We start from the raw sequence: 22,222 nt of genomic DNA, 5'->3' as shown, positions 1-22,222 counted from the left end.
TTCACAAGGGAGCTTAGTCGTCCTAGTAACCAGACGCATCCAAAACTCAATGTGCAGATAGCACACTAGTTTTTTTCCGTGCGTTGGTTGTCAGGAGACAATTTGCGGGGTGCCGGCTTCAGTGCCGCACTCAATGTCTATCCGTATTTTGAATAAGGTACCGTATCAAGCATCACCCTAGTCATACATATATTATTTTAATGATAAGGAAGAAAATAGGATATATATATATATAAAGTTATTTGCTGGGTATATACAGACATGATATAGATTGCCGTCAATTTGGCTAGACTTTATATCCGTATAACAACTATGTCAGGGCAACTGTAGTTGTCTGGAACGCTGTGCAGTAAGTTTTCCATCGAAATCACATCAATACTGTTTTGTATGAAAAATGTTTGGCTTCATGCCTACAGAAGAAGAAAAAAGACTATATCAGTAAATCACATAAATATAAATTTTAGATTAATTTCAAAATATAATAACATTGTTTACTCAAACCCACTTGGATTTTAGTATGAACCTGAACAGATAAATAGAACCGGAGGGCAAGACACCAAACGCAAGTTACACTACCCAATTTGTACTCGATATTTAGACCATTAGGCTTAAGTGTTTTTAATCGATGGATCCATTCCAATTCCTTTTTAAGTAAACGTGTTCTATCCCCTCCCCGTCTTAGAGGGGGGAACGTGTCAATAACATGGCATCGCAGTTGTTTTTCTGTATGTTTGGTCTCTGAGAAATGCTTAGAGACCAGTAGATGTTGGTTAATTCTTGTTCTTAAATCCAGCGTAGTTTCACCCACATACCACATGTTGCAAGGACACCGTAGTAAATAAATTACAACATCTGTATTACAAGTCAAATAATGATTAAAAGGGTTGTCCACTACTGCACAACTGATTACCTATCCACAGGATAGGTCATCAGCACATGATCTGTGGGCGTCCGACACCCGGACCCCGCACTATTAAGCCGCTCTGGCTGCCTCCGAGCACCGGATGTATATATGCCGGAAGCAGTTGGCTTCAGCCACTGAATTGCGGCCAAGCTGCAGTACTGCTGCTCTGCTCCTATTCAAGTGAATAGGAACAGAGCTGCAGTTCGGCAGCACATCCAAAAACAAATGAGATCTATAGAATTAAAGGGGTTGTTTACTACTGAGCAACTGATGACCTATCCACCGTATAGGTCATCAGTATATCATCGGTGCCGGTCCGACACCCGGACCCCGCACCGTTAAGCTACTCCGGCTGCCTCCGGGCACCGGTTGTTATGGCCCATTATGCGATGTATGGAGCCAGAAGCAATTTGCTCCGTACATAGCAGCGGCCTTGCTAGGAGTTCCCCTTAATCGTAAGTGGACAGTTTATACAATTTAAGCATGGATAACATCCCTTTTTAGTGGGGGCAAGATATGTTTAGGATTCTCTTCTACCAGAGCCTAAATCCAACCTAGCAAGTTTTTCACCTAAATTACGGGGTCGAAGATAAGAGAACAATGGTGGAGCTTTGAATTCTCGTATAGTTCGCAAATATCCCCCCTACATCGGCCAATGTCTGCGGATAATGGAGGAAATGGGTTGACTAAGCTCACTGTAAGTGGACACAAAAGGTATGCTTTTGATCTCATTATCTCTCTTTTAAGGGCCCTGTAGGAGATCTTCACATTTTAGATTCTTTGCCTTTTTACGATGTTCTTGTATCACTGAAACAGGGTATGCCCTATCCCTAAATTTCTGTGAAAGTACACTAAATTTGTCATCTAATAGTTCATACTTGTTAACAATTTTTTTTAACCCTAAGGAATTGGCGATAAGGAAGGGATCTAACCATTGACTGTGGATGGTTACTTTCAAATTTTAAAAGATTATTTTTATCTGTAGGTTTTATGAATTGATTGGTAGAAAACATTCGATCAACAAAACTGACTTCCACATCCAAGAAATGTATCACTTCCCTTGAGTATACCACTGTAAATCCTAAATCAGGGTCAATATTGTTCAAAAAGTTATGAAAATCATGTAACTCCCCCAAGTCTCCCTTCCAGATCAAGAATATATTGTCTATGTATCTCCACCACTTTATTAATGGCTGAAGTGATGGGATACATAGACGTGATCCTTCTTCAATATGCTCATAAATATATTCGCATAAGTGGGTGTGACATTCGCACCCATTGCTTTTCCCCGCATTTGTAAAAAGTAATCATCTTCAAAAAGGAAATAATTGCAAGAAAGTACAATCTGTAGTAAATGTATTCAAAATTCACGACTCTCCAGAGAAAAGGTCGAAATTTGAAGTTTTTTAGAGACCGTCATCGGCGGGAATAAATATAAGATCATCGTCATGGAAAGTTCTGGAAGCGCCTGAATTTCATCATGTTTCATATTTGGATGTTTAAATTTATCAAAGTTATGACTCTCTCTCAATCCATCTATTTCATTTTTCACTACTGTCATGAACGTTTCTATCACACAGATATTGGTAGAAGGTAGGAAATTGCTTCTATTGCACAAATTGAATTGTTTCAATGTTAAGTCAGTTCATACATTAGAACAGGGGGAGGAAGCCTCCAGCTCACCAGTCCAACGCCTGATAGTCCTGCCTCGCTCGGATCTCCGCAACGGTCCACGGTAGGCAATAGTAGGATAAAGAGAAAGTTGATCCAGCGCTGCAGGAATGTGGTTTAAAAAGGAACGTATTCCCAATTTTATTTGTATCAAAAAGCTTAAAATTCGATATCAGGTAAATTTGGCATCAAGGCAGTAGTAGGTAGGTATGGTGGGCCTACGCGTTTCAAGCACGTCAAGTGCTCTTAGTCATGGCATTCATTCATACATTCTTATTGGCCACATTATGATCAGAAAATCAAGTTTTAAGCCTAATTGATCGAAAAAAATCAATATAATCTGTTTCTATTTCAAACAAGTTGGTTCTCATATTTGGACAAAATGAAAGGCCCTTATTCAACACATCAACTTGAAATATAGTAAGTGGTTTGGATGAGATATTTACCACTATGCTCTGTCCTTGCTCCTCAGGTTAAAGGTTCGGGTAGGGTTGGTTCTGGTTCTGTTGTTTCTCAATTTCGCGTCTTCGGGCCATGTCTCTTTCCACCAAGTCTTGTAGGTCTATCTATCTATCTATCTATCTATCTATCTATCTATCTATCTATCTATCTATCTATCTATCTATCTATCTATCTATCTCATATCTATCTATCTATCTATCTATCTATCTATCTATCTATCTATCTATCTATCTATCTATCTATCTATCTATCTATCTATCTATCTATCTATCTATCTATCTATCTGTCTATCTGTCTATCTGTCTATCTCATATTTTTTAATAAAAGGTATTTTGAAAGATGCACCAAAAAAAATAAAAAAAGATTTCAAAGATGTACGTACATAGTTTTTCATATATTGTATAGCCCAGAATATTTGATAATCTGGATCCCATCAGAATCTGTTAATGCAAAGTGCCTAGAAAAGTTGCTTGAATATCTTTGCAGCTCTAATAGATGGGCTCAAGTTTATAAGTAAGGAAACAAAGGGAAAATAAATTACTTTGAAGGAACGTGAATGTGTCCGTGAAGTTACTGTACAATTTTCTTTTTGTAACTTTCCCATTTCATGCACCTCAAGAATAGATTTAATAACGCACTTTGGTTTCCTTTTGTAGACAATGTGTTAAAATTGTTTTTGTGAATATTTCACGTCTTCGCTGTAGATGAGAGAACAGAGACATTAAATGGATTCTGCAGCTTTGAAAAATAAAACTATAACATGCCTCAGCATGAAGAGCAGATCAAAGACAATGGAGAGACGCAGAAGAAAGCTCCGAAGCACAATATTGTTCTAGACAATACATAGAGAAGAGCTTCTGCGGCTGTGGGAGGTTTTTTCTTTCTCTTGGGCATTATTTAGATACAGATCATTACTTGTAATAATGTAACTTCATTGTAACTATTTAAACTTCTTTGTTTATACTTTTAATATATTGAGTCCCATTCTTCAAGTGTTATGGTAATTACCATTGGATTCCTCCAATGTAAGGGCCATTGTTCTTGACTGGGGCAACTAACCATTGGGATACTCGGCCAAGTAAAAGTCAGTTATGACCAGTATTTTAATTTCAACCTTGGTCACATGATCAGGATTTATAGGTATAAAGGGGGAGAATTAGAAAAACATGGCTGCTTGCTGTCAAAAACAGTGCCACACCTATCCACAGGTTGTGTGTGGTATTGCAGCTGAGCTCTATTTACTTAAATGGAACCAAACATCAATAGCAGATGCAACCCATGGACAAGCGTGGCGCTGTTCCTGGAAGAAAGCAGCAATGTTTTTGTTATCTTGTCCCATCATTACATCTCCTGACCATATTCTATATGGGACATATGTGAGTCACAGAGGGGGGGTACCTGGAGGTACTCAGTAGCGAAAACACCACATTACTGCAGGGGCTATACTGTATGTGCAGTTGACAGCTAGAGACCCTAAAAGTATAAAATTACAACAATACTAATTTAAGGCATCATATGTTTCCATCTCTATTACTATAAAGTAAAATCTGTAAACTAGTACCTGATGTAAAGTTAATGGAATCCATTCTATATGTCCAATGCTGGAATTGTGCACCAAACATCTACCCAATTGGGTGGAGATAAGGTAAGATACTCAATAGGAACCTGCAATAACAGTCAAACAAAGACCATCTAACACCACGCAAGACCATTTTTTTTAGGTGAATATTGTGTTAAAGGGGTTTCCCACAGTCATTATTTATCACCTATCCACAAGATAGGTGATAAATAGGTAAGCCCAATCACGAGATTGGGCTTATCTTGCCGGTTCTGGTAACCCCATAGGAATGAAGCAGGAGCGCACATGCTCGACCACCACTCCATTTATTTCCATGGGACTGCCGAGCGCTATCTTCGACAGCCTCATAGAAATGAATGGAGTGGTGGCCGAGCGTGAGTACTACCGCTCCAGCCCTATGGGGCTCCCTGGATCGGCAAGGTAAGCATGTTCTCATGATCGGTGGGGATCCGAGCCGTCGGATCTTCACCGATCAGACACTTATCACCTTTCCTGTGGACAGGTGATAAATATTAACTATTGGAAAACCTCTTTAAAGTGAATGTTTACCTTTTGACACCATGTTGTTTTTAGGTCCAGTATTCTGTTCTGATTAATATTTTATATTTCTGTGGTCGGAGCTCTGTTTTTTATGATACATTTCTCCAAATCGCCTGCATAAACATAGAGTTAATACAATTCTGATACCCTGCAGCAACCACTAGGGGGAGCTTAAGAGTGTAATGCATACTGTTATATTATTGAGATCTACACAGTATTCAATCAGCGCTAAGGACCCCCCTGATCATTTAGTTGTGTGATATCTACTGATAAGATTTTTTTTTTTGTTTTTATATCATAGAATTTTTTTCATAGTCATTAGCATGGGAATAGCCAGCCCCCAAACTCTGATACATGTTATAAAGGCATTAGTTTGACCTTGTATTTGTACTGTCATATGCAATCATCATATCAAACCCATCCTAAGTCACGTTCTTGACATTCGCTGGGTATGAAGGCGGTTGCGTTTTCTTGCACTCTCTTAGTGTTGGCGTTCTGGCGTATAAATTCATTTTCTTTTAAGATTCCCAACACATAAAATGATCTTACTTGTGTTTTCCTCTCCTGTGTAATGTATCACAACACGATGCTACATAGTTTTCATTAAATAGCATGAAATATTCAGATGTTATTGCGTTCTATAGGGATATGTTCAATTACTAATGATATATTAATAGAAAAACCCAACCGAAACATTTTAATTTTAATGTTTTCATTATCTATCTGCAGATCAGGCCCTCCGATAGGAAGCCATGCTTGGATATTGATAGCCATTTTTCAACTAGCCATGGATTTCATTATTTGTGAAACAGGACCACCAAGTACTGCATATAAATACCTACAAAGACCATCACTAGAACATAGGGTACATCACACAGAATTATGGATCCCAAAGGAGAGGCAGAAGCCAAGAAGTCGGAAATATTTTCAGAGTCAGTTTACAAATTTTGAACAGGTATATCTTAAAGACAATGTGGACCATATGCTTTCTAGAATGGTGCCATTACAGGACTCTTCCAGAGCAAAAACACTTCCTTCAACACATGGAGTAAGAGACACACTTAAAATTACTCATTTGAAAAGGTATAAAAGACAAGTCCAAAGGAGAAGTTGGAATATTCGACCATTTTTGGACAGTGAAAGTCAGCCAACCACAGTATCAGAATTTATTTTATGGGGTCCAACAGGAGATGATGACATTGTGGAATCCAGCACAATCCCTGGGATTTATGAGATCACAAGAACCTCTACAACACAAGGAAGGACGACATTGTTGGGAACTACTACGTCCATCTCAACTTCCACAACAACGCAGAGTAAAGAGATGACATCTCAAAACCCTGGGGTACATAGAGGTAAAAAGCCCCCCGGGAGGATTAGCACAACAGAACCTTTTCCAGGTAACGGAAAAGCTGCAAGACCGAAGATACCTAATGAAACCTCAGGTACGTTATATGAAAGATCATAGACAATGTAAGAATTAATGTGTGACTTGTAAATACGACCCATAGCTGCGGTATATTGTGTTGTTGGTTTCTTTGCGGGTTCAGAACCACAGGCTAGATGTGGTCGTATGAATGAGATTTAAAAATAATGTTGACCTTAAAGGGGCTTTCCAAAATTTGACATGGATCCAGCCTATGTCTAATCATTGGAGCTCACAACCCTGGAACCTCCATCTTACAGGAGAATGAAGGGATAGCGGCGTTATCTGACTCAACATCCATTCCGCTGTGTCTGGTACTGCAGCTCAGCCCGATTCACTTGAATGCAGTACCAGACATAGCCACACGTGCATGGGCATTGCTACTCTTTCGTTTTGCTGATCGCTGATCGTCTCGGAGGTGGGACTCCCACTGATCCTAAGGATAGGCCATTATTGTAAAATCCCAGAAAACCACTTTAATAAGTTAATCTTACCATCACGGTATAAGGAGAAGCAGGGTAGCGCCAATATATAATAATATTGTATAAAAAAAATCATCCCAGAATTTAGGAGTTTTTCCTCCTATTTCGGAGTGGACCCTATTCTGAGTTTGCTATGGGCCCTATGATTTCTGTGTACTCCTCTGCAGGACTTTAGCTGTATAGGAGAGTTACTATCAATTACAGGCAGGGAACGGCGGAAGGGAGGTGTTTCCAACGCATCTTATGAACACAGCAGATTCCTGACTGCTCCCGGTGCCAGCACAGAGTATGAAGCGGTGCTGGAGATGAATTAAACAGCATTCTGACATATGAAAGACTAAAATTATTAAACACGTACATCCCTACACTCACGGTCCCTAGAGCTAGAAAAACGGTGGCCCAAAGGGCACCACAGGACATCATTTTCCTGTTGACAGGTTCCTTTAAAGAATTTTTTTTCCAACTTCTGACATTTTCTTGAGACAGAACATATCATAGGCCAAGGTCCATATATATAAGGATGAAGAGGCTGTAAAGCTCAGGAATACATCTAAGATCTCTCTGGTTGGAGGTTTCTGCAATAAAAAAAAATCTCTAATACCAGACGGCTTCAATCTGAACGTGCTTGGCTGTGTTGGAGTTGGCATTGAGTTGAGGGACATTTTGTGTTCCTCCAGTTTCCCACCTTTTTCTCACACTAGTGTAATTCACTTATTTTCACACTTTCACCTCTAAGGCTATGTTCACACGGAGTATTTTGGGGGAGGAATATCTGCCTCAAAATTCCATTTGGAACTTTGAGGCAGATATTCCTCTCCCTGCACGCCGATTTTCGCGGCGATTATCGCGCCGTATTTCGCCCGCGGCCATTGAGCACCGCGGGCATAAAACAGCGAGAAATACGCTTTCTCCTGCCTCCCATTGAAGTCAATGGGAGGTCAGAGGCGGAAGCGCCCGAAGATAGGGCATGTCGCTTCTTTTTCCCGCGAGGCAGTTTTACTGCTCGCGGGAAAAAGACGCCGACGCCTCCCATTGAAATCAATGGGAGGCGTTCTCGGGCCGTTTTTGCCGAGTTTTGCGACGCGGTTACCGCGTCAAAAAACTCGGCAAAATACCCCGTGTGAACATAGCCTTACCTTGAGAATGGAGATTGGCATTTTAATGCAGATAAAGGGTTGATTTACTTGAGGGCAATCAAAACTTCGCATCACTAGTCCTCATGATTTTGGGTCTGTTTTACCAAGGTACAGCCTCTCCAAGAACAGAATTTTAATGGTGGAATTGGCATTGGGTTGATAAAAAATATTTGAGTTCCTCCTTTTCCTAACTTTATCTCAAGATTACAGTACTGTGTAATCTGCTACTTTCCATACTTTCTGTAGCACTTCTGACCTTGAAAATAAGGATGGGTAGATGAAGCACATAAAGTGTTGTGTTACTTGAGGGCCACCAAATTTACACACCATGTGGAGGGTCCTCAGTCTGATTGTGGGGTTCCTTTCCAGTGTACACATCAGAAAGCAGATTTCTAATGGTAGAATTACCATTGGGTTGTGGGGCATTTTCGCTGTCCTTAATTTTCTCGCACTAATTTCAAGATCAGAGTGCGGTGTCATGCACTGCGCTAAACACTCTCTCCACCCTTGAGGATTGAGATAGGCATTTAAAGGGGTTGAGTTACACACCATGAGGAGGGTCCTTATTATGATTATGAAGCTCCTTTCCTAGGATACACCAATGGTAGATTTGGCATTGGGTTGACCTTTTCCCACCTCTGTGTAGTCACAGACATAAGTTTAGTTATGTACTTAGATACAGCAAAAGGGTCCTGGATAAACCAGTATAGAGGCCCCTTCCTCTTAAAAGCTCACCATAAAGCACCCCCTTTAATTGTGAGCCATGAAACTCATAAGCTCAGTCCATTGCATGTAATCTAATAGACAGTAGGGAGCCACTCTTATGCAGTAGTGACCCTCTAGCCTACAGGTCCCATATGCAGTTGCACAGGTTGCTATGTCCGCCTGTGATTCCATAAATATTTGATGGTCTGAACATATTGTTATCATTCTAAGGAAACCACAACGTATTTGTAAGGCTTCGTTCACATCTGCGTCAGGGCTCCGTTCATAGGTTCCGTCTGAGCTTTCTGTCAGGGGAACCCATGTTGGGAATCCAAACTGAAACAAATGGAAAACATAGGTTTCCGTTTGCATCACCATTGATTTCAATGGTGACGGATCCGGTGCTAATGGTTTGCGTTTGTCACCGTCCAAACGATGGAACCCTTAAACAACGGTGACAAACAGAAACCATTTGCACCAGATCCGTCACCATTGAAATCAATGGTGGTGCAAACGGAAACCTATGATTTCGGTTTGGTTTCCGTTTATGGGTACCCCTGATGGGAAGCTCCGATGGAACCCATGAACGGAGCCCTGACGCAGATGTGAACGAAGCCTAACACATAATACTAAAAAATGTTGTTTGATAAAACGAGACCTTATCATTGTATAGCAATATCTTTGCTTTAGGCTGCGTTACGTCTAATCCTTCAGGTTCTTCTTGTTTACTTTGTCACTACAGTTCATCCAGTAAAATATACAGTAAATTCAATCTGGATACTCATTGTGGGTCTGTAAAAAAAGATATTTGGGCTATGTTTAAATCTGCAATGCTTTGAAGCATATCAAAGAAATGCTAATCCACATTAAACAAAATTTGGGAGATTTATTAATGATGCACTTTCTTATGCAATTCTGAAATGTAAGCTCAATAAAACTTCTTCAAAGAGTCCAGTGGATCATTTTTGCTTATATATAAATACAGAACTTAAACAAATATTCACTAGATGGCAGAAAACGGATTTGTATATTTGTTTACGTTTTGTAAAAAAATAATTTAATAGTAAAAGGGGTTGATCACGATTAGAAAAACATGGCTGCTTTCTTCCAGGAACAGTGGCACACCTATCCATCGGTTGTGTCAGGTATTGCAGTTAAGCTCCATTAAAGTGAATGGGACTAAGCTGCAATACCACACACAACCTATGAACGGGTGTGGCGCTGTTTTTTTTAATCCTGTACAACCCCTTTAATGAGAGGTTGTACATTGAGTCTAATATAATCTTAATTAAATTTTTGACTTCAAGCCTTAATCTTACAGACCAGACTTGCCTCGGAGGGAATTCTTTATTTTCCTACTGTACACTCATCATCTATTTGGCCATTTATAGATGTGGTACAAGGCCATACTTACCGTAAAGGCAGACAATACAGCTGCAATTGGGCTCTTGGAGTGAGGGGGCTCAGACCTCTTTGGTCCCATCCTCTTTGCTATGTGTCTTCAAGGTAACAGACTACAAACTAACCCTTTGCGTAGTCTGATAGTGCCGATATATGTAACTTCCTTCCATCTATCTCCCCTTCTAGAGTCAGTAGATCAGCAAGAAGAGGGAAGAGGGAATGATGTCAGTGTGGGATCAGACTACACACAGGGTTTCTTTGTAGTCTGTAACCATGGAGACATATAGGTTTGCATAGGAGCAGTAAGCATAAAACTGTATAATATATTTTCAGAATTGCTTCATTTTTAATTTTAGTTTCATTGGAGCAATAACAACTGGATGCAAAGATAGAAGTGCCCTTTAAAGCCTTAAGATGGACTATGCCGTGACAATTATGAAACAAAATGTAATAATTCAATTAATAAATTCAATAGAAAAAAAAATGATTTGCTTGACATCAATAGAAATCTATTCTATATTTTTGGAAAAATGTTCTTCCAAGAAAATGATTCCCATTCCTTAAAATATTGTGGGTCTCAATTCTCAATGATGGTCGATCTATGGGTAGATTGACCATCTACAGCCAGCTTTAGATATTCTGGAGGGGGGTTTTATTTTTATTTTTTAATGAGGGCAAACAAAAATAATGGTCTTTCCCATAGGGACCAATCAGATTGCAGTTTTTAGTTTTAATACAGGATTTGGAAAACTTTAAACTCCCATTAAACTTCATATCATAACTCAATAACTTCAATGGTAACTTCAAGCAGGACTCTGTAAGCGTTGGCATTGCGGGTCTGCAGAATGGGTGAGTGCCAGTTGTACATTTCATTACATTTCGGCTTTAGCGTCTCTGTGAAATGATGATGAATGTAGACGACAAAGAAACGAAACACATCTGTCTTTTTATATGTGTGGAAATAACTCGCCTGAAAATAAATATGTCGCCTTTAGCTGTTGTGGCTTTTGCTTGTGTTACTCATCTCAGTTTAGAGAGATAATGATGAATGACTGATATAGAGCAAATAGCACATTCAGTCAGGAGTGGATCATGAACAGTAAAGCTGAGCACCACTTTGATATGAAAGCTGACACATGAGGATGGATTGATAATGAGAATTAATTGCACAGTAAGATGATAGCTCGAATTCGATCAGGGCTATGCTACGGACATGTACTTCAGATTCCTCCGTGAAGAGCTGCGTACTACTGGGCCAATCATACTGACCAAATGTAGTCACAATTTCCTATATGAGCATAGACCATCAATATAATGGATGTGAAGCATTATATTAGCCTTAAAGGATAGATCCATTTGAAGTTTACAATTCCGTACCTGACCCATACCCATGCCGCTGACCCAAAACCGATAGTCCTCACTCAACTTTTCCCATACAGATGTAGCCAACTTGCTGCAGCGAGACATCACACAACAAAAGCCATTGAAAAAGTCATTGAAAAAGTCAAGTTAAATTTTCTTGCCACTGAGTATTTCATGTGTTAAAAGTCAAGATAAAGACGGCTACATCTGTACAGATCATTCAAAGTGTAGCCGAAGCAAAACCTAAAACCCAACTTTACTCAAGAGATCTGGTGCCTTATGAATTATCAATGGGGCAGAAATATTTGCCGGATATACAGTAGCTACCTTGAACATACAGGGTTTGCATTATCCCGGATGGGGCTAAAATTCGAAGATTAATATTGGATCCATATGTCCATCTCAAGGCCCAAAACCTAACCCAAAATCTGGAGACCCTATTGTAATCATAACCTTAACCCTATCTTCCCATATAAAAATGGGTTACCTGGAGACATCCAAGGCTTGTCCTCCTTTATAAGAATTGTCTAGTTTAGAAAATCCATTTTTATTATCCTATTTTTTTTTTAAGCCATTCTGAGTTTATAAAGGAGACTATCTAATTTGTGACCTCCATCAATTAGTGGAGAGCAGCCCCAAAGAACATCTCTTTCACCTGGAGGACTCAGCATATCCATTTCAATCCATCTATTTCAATAGACACCATGTAATACTTAATTTCTCCTATGGGGTCACTGCAGAAGAATTGAACAATTGCCAATAGGTCCCTCACTTATAACAACTGATCGCTGGAGGTCCCAGCAGCGGGACACCTTGTCTCTAACCTATTTTCAGAGGATCCTTTCAACAAAAAGTTATTGTTCACAAATGAAAACCCCTTAAAACTACTTTTAACTATGTGTAACGTTATGTACAGTATAGTCATTACTGCTTCCTATTTTTAAGCTTTCACTTTTTTTTTTACAATGTGGCAAATTCTCATTAAAGGTTCTGGCCATGATTGTAGCGTAGCTATAGGGATAAACATTGTAGAGCAAATGTAGGTACTCAAATAAGATGCTCACATTCATTTTCACCCCTTGGTAGGTATTTCAGTCCATTTTTTATCAAACAGACCTCAGAAACCTTTTTGGATTATTTTTATGTTTATGTTTAATTAGTTCATATATGATATTCAGTCATTGAGATAGGGGCATCTCATACATTGCTTTATAGGAAGATCCTTTAAATGACAGGACAGGCAGACCTTTGCCTTTATAACACTCAATGAATTTAAGAAACTAATGGGAATTTTACATAGTTGTATATGAATGTTAGAAACAACATCATGCTGTCGATCACAGTCAATAATGAGTAGGTGGTTCATGCGGTCACACCTGTAAGAAACGTACCTGGTCATGTTACAGCATCAGCCTTCAGGTTTGATGTTCGCAGGACGAGACAGGATGCCGGGCAGTGTATAAAATGTTAAATAAAATGTATATTATTAATTTGGGTTTATATACCTTTTTATACTAATATACATGTGAACTGTCTGCATCGCCACCTGGTGGCCATTGGTGTATATATTTTATTTTCTAAAATAAATAGATAAAATAAATATAAATAGATTACAATTTACTTTTTGTGTTTCTCTTTATCTACCTAGATTTAGTAAATTGCAAAGAATTATTTTTTAATCTGCTAGTATCTTTACTAATTTGATTCATATGGTGCCAATCAATGGGGTCCTACGTATAAAGCTTTTTCCCCTGATTAATTTACTATTTGTATAGAATGTAGCAATATATACATAATAAAAATTATTATCTTTTATACTGTTACAGAGCTAATTATCATTACATGAACATTATCATTATATATTGTCCTAAATTTATATTTTATGTATATCTAATTTATATTTTATATTTTATTTATATTTTATGTATATTTAATTTATATTTTATTTATATTTTATGTATATGGTATATCATTCAGGGAAATTGAAAAAATTGGGCTGAGGACGCAAATACAGTTGACAGCATGACATACCCCAGGCCGCCTATGACAGCGGGACACCACCTAGAATCCGGGACTGTCCTGCTGAATCCGGGACTGTTGGGAGGTATGGCCCGGGTGGAATGTAGAGCTATCTACAGGGCCCCCCCAGTAGATAGCGGGCGCCGTGTGGCCATTGCTCACCTACCACCAATGGACTGCGCTCCTTCATGACGTCATGAATGAGCCCCGGCGCATTCCTCCTTTGGCCTGCTCTCTCCCCTCCTGAGGGAGTTATGGTGCCCTGCGAGCCGCAGATGACATCCTCAGGGGCCGCATGCGACCCGCAGGCCAAGTGTATGAGACCCCTGAATTAGACAATACAGATGATTATATTGTAACTATGTTTTCATTTTTCAAAGATAAAGTTCATTTTTTTCAGGGTGGCCTCATGATTGGCCACTGACTATAATGGGCCAACCATGCAGACTCTTGAACCGCAAGGAGACGAAGTGGCACAGCACTTACCTAGCGCTTTTGCCATTTGTTCCGGCGATCGGCGGAGGTCACGGTGGTCGGACCCCCGCCGATCAGACTTTAGTGTATATCCAAGGGATATTCTGCCATGAGACGACCCCTTTAATCTACATAAGACAGTATAACAAGTCTCTGCCAAGACGCCATTTTTTCCACAAGCGCAAAAGCTGTGATTCCCAAAAAGACAAATATCATAGCAGAGTCCGTGTTTTTCAGCCATCCAGATATTGAAAGTGTAACAAAGGCTGCACCTCAACAGAGCGCTGGGGCTTGTCAAAGTGTTCTTCGATTTTCTAATTGTCAGATCGTTTTTAAGAGACCATTCAGGACATTTTCATCTGATAATCCTTTCTGTATTTATTTCATTTTTAAGAAATCTATAGGGAATTGCATAAAGAGCAATACCATAATTGAACGCATTTCTTAGAATCGCTGAGCAGGTTTCCCATGTTTTCAGTTTTCGGAGTATTGAAGAGGTATTTAACTGTCGCTGTTTCTCATGCGGGCTCTATGGCTAATATTGCGGCATTGTGTCCGTTATGCGGGCACTATTGCTGTTTGTTATGGAGGCATTGTGGTTGTTTGTTATGGGAGCAGTGTTACTGTCGGTTACAGGGGCTTTGTTATTCTTTATCGTGGAGCAATATGACTGAGCACTGTGACTGTTTGTTATGGGGGCACTGTGACAGATCATTGGGACTGTCTGTTATGGGGAACTGTGGCTGTTTTTCAAGGAGACGCTATGGCCAATATTGGGGCACAATGCTTTTTATGGGAGCAATGTAGCTCTGAGTTATGGTGTCATTGTAACTATCCGTTATGGGAACACTGTGGTTGTCTGTCATGAGGCACTGTGACTGTCAGTTATGGGGGTACTGTAGCTATTTTTCAAGAGGTGCTGTGGCTAAAATGACTGTTATGTGAGCAATGTAGCCAGGGGCGTAACTAGGAAAGACTGGGCCCCATAGCAAACTTTTGACTGGGGCCCCCCCTCCCCTGGGTGTCACACAACCCTCCCCCCCTTGTAGATAGTGCCTTTTTTACAGCCCCCCCCTGTAGATAACGCCATACAGCCCCCCCTCTGTAGATAGCGCCATACATCCCCCTGTAGAGAACGCCATACAGCCCCCCTGTAGATAACGCCATACAGCCCCCCTGCAGAGAACGCCATACAGCCCCCCCTGTAGAGAACGCCATACAGCACCCCCTGTAGGGAGCGCCATACAGCCCCCCCTGTAGAGAACGCCATACAGCCCCCCCTGTAGGGAACGCCATACAGCTCCCCCTGTAGGGAACGCCATACAGCGTTCCCCCCCCCCTGTAGGGAACGCCATACAGCGTCCCCCCTCCCAAAAAAATGCGACCTACAGTGTGTCCTACAAAATACATGTATCCCCTCTCCACAGGATCTCCACAGGATAGGGGATACATGAGTGATCGCTGGCAGCGATAGGGAGAACGGGAGACTGAAAGTCCCCTGAACTTCTCCATGACAAACCTCTGACTTCTGGCATCTGCGCAGCTCAATAAAAATGAAAGGAGCGCTGGTCACGCATGCGCACAAGCACGACCGGCGCTCCATTCATTTCTACGGAGCTGCCGACACAGACCCCGGAAGTCTGAGGTTTGTGATGGAGAACTTCAGGGGACTTTCAGTCCCCCGTTCTCCCTATCCCTGCCAGCGATCACACATGTATCCCCTATACTGTGGAGAGGGGATACATGTCTTTTGCTTTATTTTGCGCCTTCAGGACCAGACACCGTTTAGCCATTTTTTGCACGTGTTAGTTAAATGGCTATAACTTTTTTATTTGTTGGGCTAACGACGTGATTTTTGCGATGTTTTTTTTTCCGTAGATAATGTAGGTTTCTTTTTCTTATCGTTTTTATACACACCTTTTTTGCTATTTTAGAATTTTTATTCATAAAGTTTGAAAATAATAGTAAAAAAATAAGCTTTTTTACATTTCAGCTATTTTTTTTTGGGTAATAACATAGTTTTACCCTAAAATAGACCTTTTATTTGTGATCGTCATTGTCTACCGTAAATTTTTATATATTACATGTCTATATTAGGGTAATTGGGTCAGCGCTAGCGTTACAACAATGATTGGCGGGAGGAACGGTTTTTTTGGGGTGGGTATTTTATGTGTTTTTATTATTTACATTTTTTTTGCACTTTACTTTATTATTTTTTTATTACTATGGTCTGTCCCCCAAAGGTCAAAGAAGACCTTTGGGGAACTTTATATATATTTTTTCTTTCTTTTACACTATGTTTTTCCACTGTAACTGGAGCTGCACAGCAGACTCAGTTACAGGGGAAATCAGCCCTCTCATAGTGACGATTGTCACTAATAGGGCTGTGCTGGGTCTAGTAAGACCCAGCAGCAGCCTGCCACTAACGGCACCCGGCGATCATGTGACCAGTCACATGATCACCGGGAGGAATAGAGACAGCGCCGCTGCTGCTGTCTATTCCTGTACACAGCGCGCATTCAGCGCTGTGTACAAGTGATCAGAGAAGACAGAAGCAGCGAAAGCTGCTTCTATCCTCTCCTCAGGGTCCCCGGCAGTCACTGACAGCCGGAGACCCGACATTCAGCTGCCCGATCGCGCGGGCAGCAAGTTAAAACCCGAGCCGTAGAAAGTTTATGGCTCGGGTTTTAAGGACCCTGACCGCTGGCCGTAAAAATACAGCCAGCGGTCGGGAACCAGTTAATGGCAGAGCGGGGAGATACCTCCCTGCTCTGCCGTAGTGTTAAGTGGCGTCCCGCTGTAGCAGCCATAGCGGCTGCTAGCGGAGCCTCCGGCCATGGTGGGGGCCTGTGCCGGAGGGCGACACGGGCCCCCTCATGCCGCGGGCCCCGTAGCAACCGCTACTGCTGCTACGGCGGTAGTTACGCCACTGAATGTAGCTTTTTGTTATAGGAACACTGTCGCAGTCTGTTATAGGAACACTGTCGCAGTCTGTTATAGGAACACTGTGGCTGTCTGTTATGGGAACACTGTGGCTGTCTATTATGGGAACACTGTGGCTGTCTATTATGGGAACACTGTAGCTGTCTATTATGGGAACACTGTGGCTGTATGTTATGGGAACACTGTCACTGTCTGTTATGGGAACACTGTGGCTGTCTGTTAAGGGGACACTGTGGCTGTCTGTTATGGGGACACTGTGGCTGTCTGTTGTGGGGATACTGTGGCTGTCTATTATGGGAACACTGTGGCTGTCTATTATGGGAACACTGTGGCTGGCTGTTATGGGAACACTGTGGCTGTCTGTTAAGGGGACACTGTGGCTGTCTGTTATGGGGACACTGTGGCTGTCTGTTGTGGGGATACTGTGGCTGTCTATTATGGGAACACTGTGGCTGTCTGTTATGGGAACACTGTGGCTGGCTGTTATGGGAACACTGTGGCTGGCTGTTATGGGAACACTGTGGCTGGCTGTTATGGGAACACTCTGGCTGTCTATTATGGGAACACTGTGGCTGTCTATTATGGGAACACTGTGGCTGGCTGTTATGGGAACACTGTGGCTGTCTGTTAAGGGGACACTGTGGCTGTCTGTTATGGGGACACTGTGGCTGTCTGTTGTGGGGATACTGTGGCTGGCTGTTATGGGAACACTGTGGCTGTCTGTTATGGGAACACTGTGGCTGGCTGTTATGGGAACACTGTGGCTGGCTGTTATGGGAACACTGTGGCTGGCTGTTATGGGAACACTGTGGCTGTCTATTATGGGAACACTGTGGCTGGCTGTTATGGGAACACTGTGGCTGGCTGTTATGGGAACACTGTGGCTGTCTGTTATGGGAACACTGTGGCTGGCTGTTATGGGAACACTGTGGCTGTCTGTTATGGGAACACTGTGGCTGGCTGTTATGGGAACACTGTGGCTGGCTGTTATGGGAACACTGTGGCTGTCTATTATGGGAACACTGTGGCTGGCTGTTATGGGAACACTGTGGCTGGCTGTTATGGGAACACTGTGGCTGGCTGTTATGGGAACACTGTGGCTGGCTGTTATGGGAACACTGTGGCTGGCTGTTATGGGAACACTGTGGCTGGCTGTTATATGAACACTGTGGCTGTCTGTTATGGGAACACTGTAGCTGTCTGTTATGGAAACACTGTAACTGTCTGTTATGGGAACATTGTGACTTTCTATTATGGGAACACTGTCACTGTCTGTTATGTGAACACTGTCGCTTTCTTTTATGGGAACATTGTGACTGTCTGTTATGGGAACATTGTGACTGTCTGTTATGGGAACACTGTAACTGTCTGTTATGGGAACATTGTGACTTTCTATTATGGGAACACTGTCACTGTCTGTTATGTGAACACTGTCGCTTTCTTTTATGGGAACATTGTGACTGTCTGTTATGGGAACATTGTGACTGTCTGTTATGGGAACACTGTAACTGTCTGTTATGGGAACATTGTAGCTGTCTGTTATGGGAACATTGTAACTGTCCGTTATGGGAACACTGTCGCTGTCTGTTATGGGAACACTGTCACTGTCTGTTATGGGAACATTGTGACTGTCTGTTATGGGAACACTGTCACTGTCTGTTATGGGAACACTGTCGCTGTCTGTTATGGGAACACTGTGACTGTCTGTTATGGGAACATTGTAGCTGTCTGTTATGGGAACACTGTCGTTGTCTGTTATGGGAACACTGTCACTGTCTGTTATGGGAACACTGTCACTGTCTGTTATGGGAACACTGTCGCTGTCTGTTATGGGAACACTGTGACTGTCTGTTATGGGAACATTGTAGCTGTCTGTTATGGGAACACTGTGGCTGTCTGTTATGGAAACACTGTGGCTGTCTGTTATGGGAACACTGTGGCTGTCTGTTATGGGAACACTGTGGCTGTCTGTTATGGGAACACTGTAACTGTCCGTCATGGGAACACTGTGGCTGTCTGTTATGGGAACACTGTGGCTGTCTGTTATGGGAACACTGTGGCTGTCTGTTATGGGAACACTGTGGCTGTCTGTTATGGGAACACTGTTGCTGTCTGTTATGGCAACACTGTGGCTGTCTGTTATGGGGACGCTATGATCTCTCATGGGGTACTGTAGCTCTCATAGGGACAATGTTGGGATCTCTTATGAGGCACTTAGACTAATATAGGGACACTGTGGTGGTCTCTCTTTGACACTGTGGTGGTCTCTCATTGACACTGTGGTGGTCTCTCATTGACACTGTGGTGGTCTCTTATTGATACGGTGGCTGCCTCTTATGTGGCATTGGTGTTGGCTCTTATGGGGCACGATTGAAATGGTCTCACTTTTATCTTGTTGCATTTTCTGTGCATGTCACTTTTAAATCCATGTGTTATTGATAAATATTCTGTGTTTCTCCTTTTTTCATGAAGAATTTAAAATTAATGTCCACCATTTTTTAAATAATTAAGATAGGTCCAAAATTCTGTGCTGATAATATATTTTTATGGATTTTGGAGCTTTGTTTTTCTGATACAAAGCTCCAAATTCCCTGCATAGACATAGAGTTAAATTATAAAATTCGGGCTGCCTGGTGACCACTAGGGGGAGCTCTGGAGATTACCCCATTTGATTTATGCATTGAACTCAATAATAACACAGTATACAGTAAGTTCCCCATGTAATGAGAATTTACACTAGATGTACTCAACCCACAGCTTATTCCACAAAGGACAGGGTTTATACACATTTACATAACAGGGGTATTTCTATGCGGTTTTGAGGGCATCTCAGGGCTTAAAATGTACCGTGATTCAAAGGTTGGGAGGTATATACCTCTTTCGGCACCAATAGCAAACAGGAGGACAAATGAGGATCCGTAATAGCATAATTAAAAAAATCTGATTAAAAAAGATATAGAAAGACTTTCTAGTTTCCCAAACTTGACACAATTGTAAATGTAAGTCATATTACATAACAAGACGTAGGGTTGTAAGAAATAACACTATTTATACCTCTGAAGATTACATTACAAAGACCTTGTCATGTTTATGCCCTTAGTGATGCTTAAAATAAACTTCCAGATGTTGAATCCCTCTGTAAAGTCCTTCTGGGACTCTTGGTACATGTATATTTTTCCTTGATATCTGTCTTGGTGAATCACTCTCACTGCCATAAAAGAGCAAGTCCAATTCTTGATGCTCAGGGGCATGATGAAGGTGTGAGATATAGACACAGGAAGGAGAAATGACGCGCATATGGAGGGCTCTACTGCCGAGAAAACAGACTTTCTTCTACAAAATAGAAATGTTTCATTTTTCGATATATTATGTTCCAGTTACAGGCAGAGACATACATAGAGAGGCAGGGAAGACAAAGGAAAATGTCATCCCTGCCTGGTGCCGTAAAGCATAGTGTATGAAATAAATATAATTTATGCTTTTAGAAGACTATTGATCCTTCCTGACCATGCACTATTTTGTTTTAAATGAAAAGGAAAAATTAAAATATTTCAAAGATTTTAAAAATTTTGTTATAAAAATTTTCATTAAATAAAATCCAGATTGTATGAATGTAATCAGAGAGCACGTAGAGTGCTGTGAACTACTCAGCTTGTTGGAGGGACCAGTGCTTATGGAATTCATTTTAACAGAGAATATATTAGGAATTGTTTTATTTATTTTTTATATGTTTCTTTTTATTTTATTTGATATATTTTTGCTATATTTTTTTTATAAAATAGTGAAAATCATTTTACACTTTATGTAAAATAGATGGTTTTTTTTCCTGTGCATTACTTTCCAGTTACAGAATTGAATGTGGCACATGTTAATGTACCTGCTGAGTAAGAGAGGGGGAAATAACACGTCTTCCAGTCAGACAATATAGTGAGCCATCTGGAGGAAAGAACATTGCCAGGATTAAGGGACCCTCGCTGTAACGTCGGTCTCCTGTCTCTCTATCTCTTTACTTTATGTTTGTGTATGTATCATATCAAACAAGTGCAATAGGTCTATAACATTAACATCACAAAGAAACATAAGGGTATGTTCACACGGCCTATTTACGGACGTAAATCGGGCGTTTTTGCCCTGAATTACGCCCGAAAATAGCGCCTCAATAGCGCTGACAAACATCTGCCCATTGAAAGCAATGGGCAGACGTTTGTCTGTTCACACGAGGCGTATATTTACGCGCCGCTGTCAAATGACGGCGCGTAAATAGACGCCCGCGTCAAAGAAGTGACCTGTCACTTCTTTGGCCGTAATTGGAGCCGTTATTCATTGACTCCAATGAATAGCAGCGCCAATTACGGCCGTAATGGACACGGCGTTCAAGCGCCTGCACATGCCGTTACGGCTGAAATTACGGGGATGTTTTCAGGCTGAAACATCCCCGTAATTTCAGCCGTAACGGACGCCCTCGTGTGAACATACTCTTAAATGTAAATAACAGGAAAAAAAGGAAGTGGATCCACAGTGGTTTCAATGGTTATTAGGTATTTTATGATGAAGATAATGATAATCATTATTAATATTATATAATAATAATAATAATAACAATAATAATGTATAATTGTTTATTATTATCAATTCCTATTATGCTACTAAATAAAAAAGTAAAATGAAATAGAGTAATAATAATAAATATATTATAAACATTGTAATAATAAATATATAATAATAGTAATAATAATACTAATAATATTAATAATACTACTACTAATAATAATAATAAATAAATTATAAACATTGTAATAATATACAGCATTATTATTGCGTTCAATATATAAATGTTGTAGATTTTGCTCCTAAGCTCCCTCTAGTGGTGGCTGCAGGCAGATAGAATTTTACCTTTCAATTCTAGGTGGAATTTATTAAGATTTATGAAGTAAAATTTGCATAATTTATTAAGAGAACAGCTGGCACAGATTTGACCTATAATTTACGCCAGTTTCTGGTGTAAATTATAGTAAACTTCTCGGCTACAGTTAGCCATGCCCCTTTTCCTAAGTCAAGACCCGTTTTTTAAAGTTTTGGGCATGGTGTTAAAGTAGCAAATTTTTGCGCAAAATAAGT

At 40.7% G+C, this 22,222-nt stretch overlaps 1 protein-coding gene across 7 annotated transcripts in view; it reads left to right on the top strand.

Moving 5' to 3' along the window:
• AJAP1 (adherens junctions associated protein 1) overlaps window positions 1-22,222 on the top strand; it is a 178,267-nt gene that overhangs the window by 87,795 nt on the left and 68,250 nt on the right. For all 7 annotated transcript variants that reach the window (XM_075839486.1, XM_075839488.1, XM_075839487.1 and 4 more), the window contains one exon: window positions 5,886-6,601. In XM_075839486.1, the coding sequence (XP_075695601.1) occupies window positions 5,886-6,601 (716 nt within the window). The remainder of the gene's footprint in view (window positions 1-5,885; window positions 6,602-22,222) is intronic.

This window comes from Rhinoderma darwinii, chromosome 10, assembly GCF_050947455.1.
Source record: "Rhinoderma darwinii isolate aRhiDar2 chromosome 10, aRhiDar2.hap1, whole genome shotgun sequence".
Taxonomy (NCBI): domain Eukaryota; kingdom Metazoa; phylum Chordata; class Amphibia; order Anura; family Rhinodermatidae; genus Rhinoderma; species Rhinoderma darwinii.
This window is presented reverse-complemented; position numbering and strand designations above follow the sequence as displayed.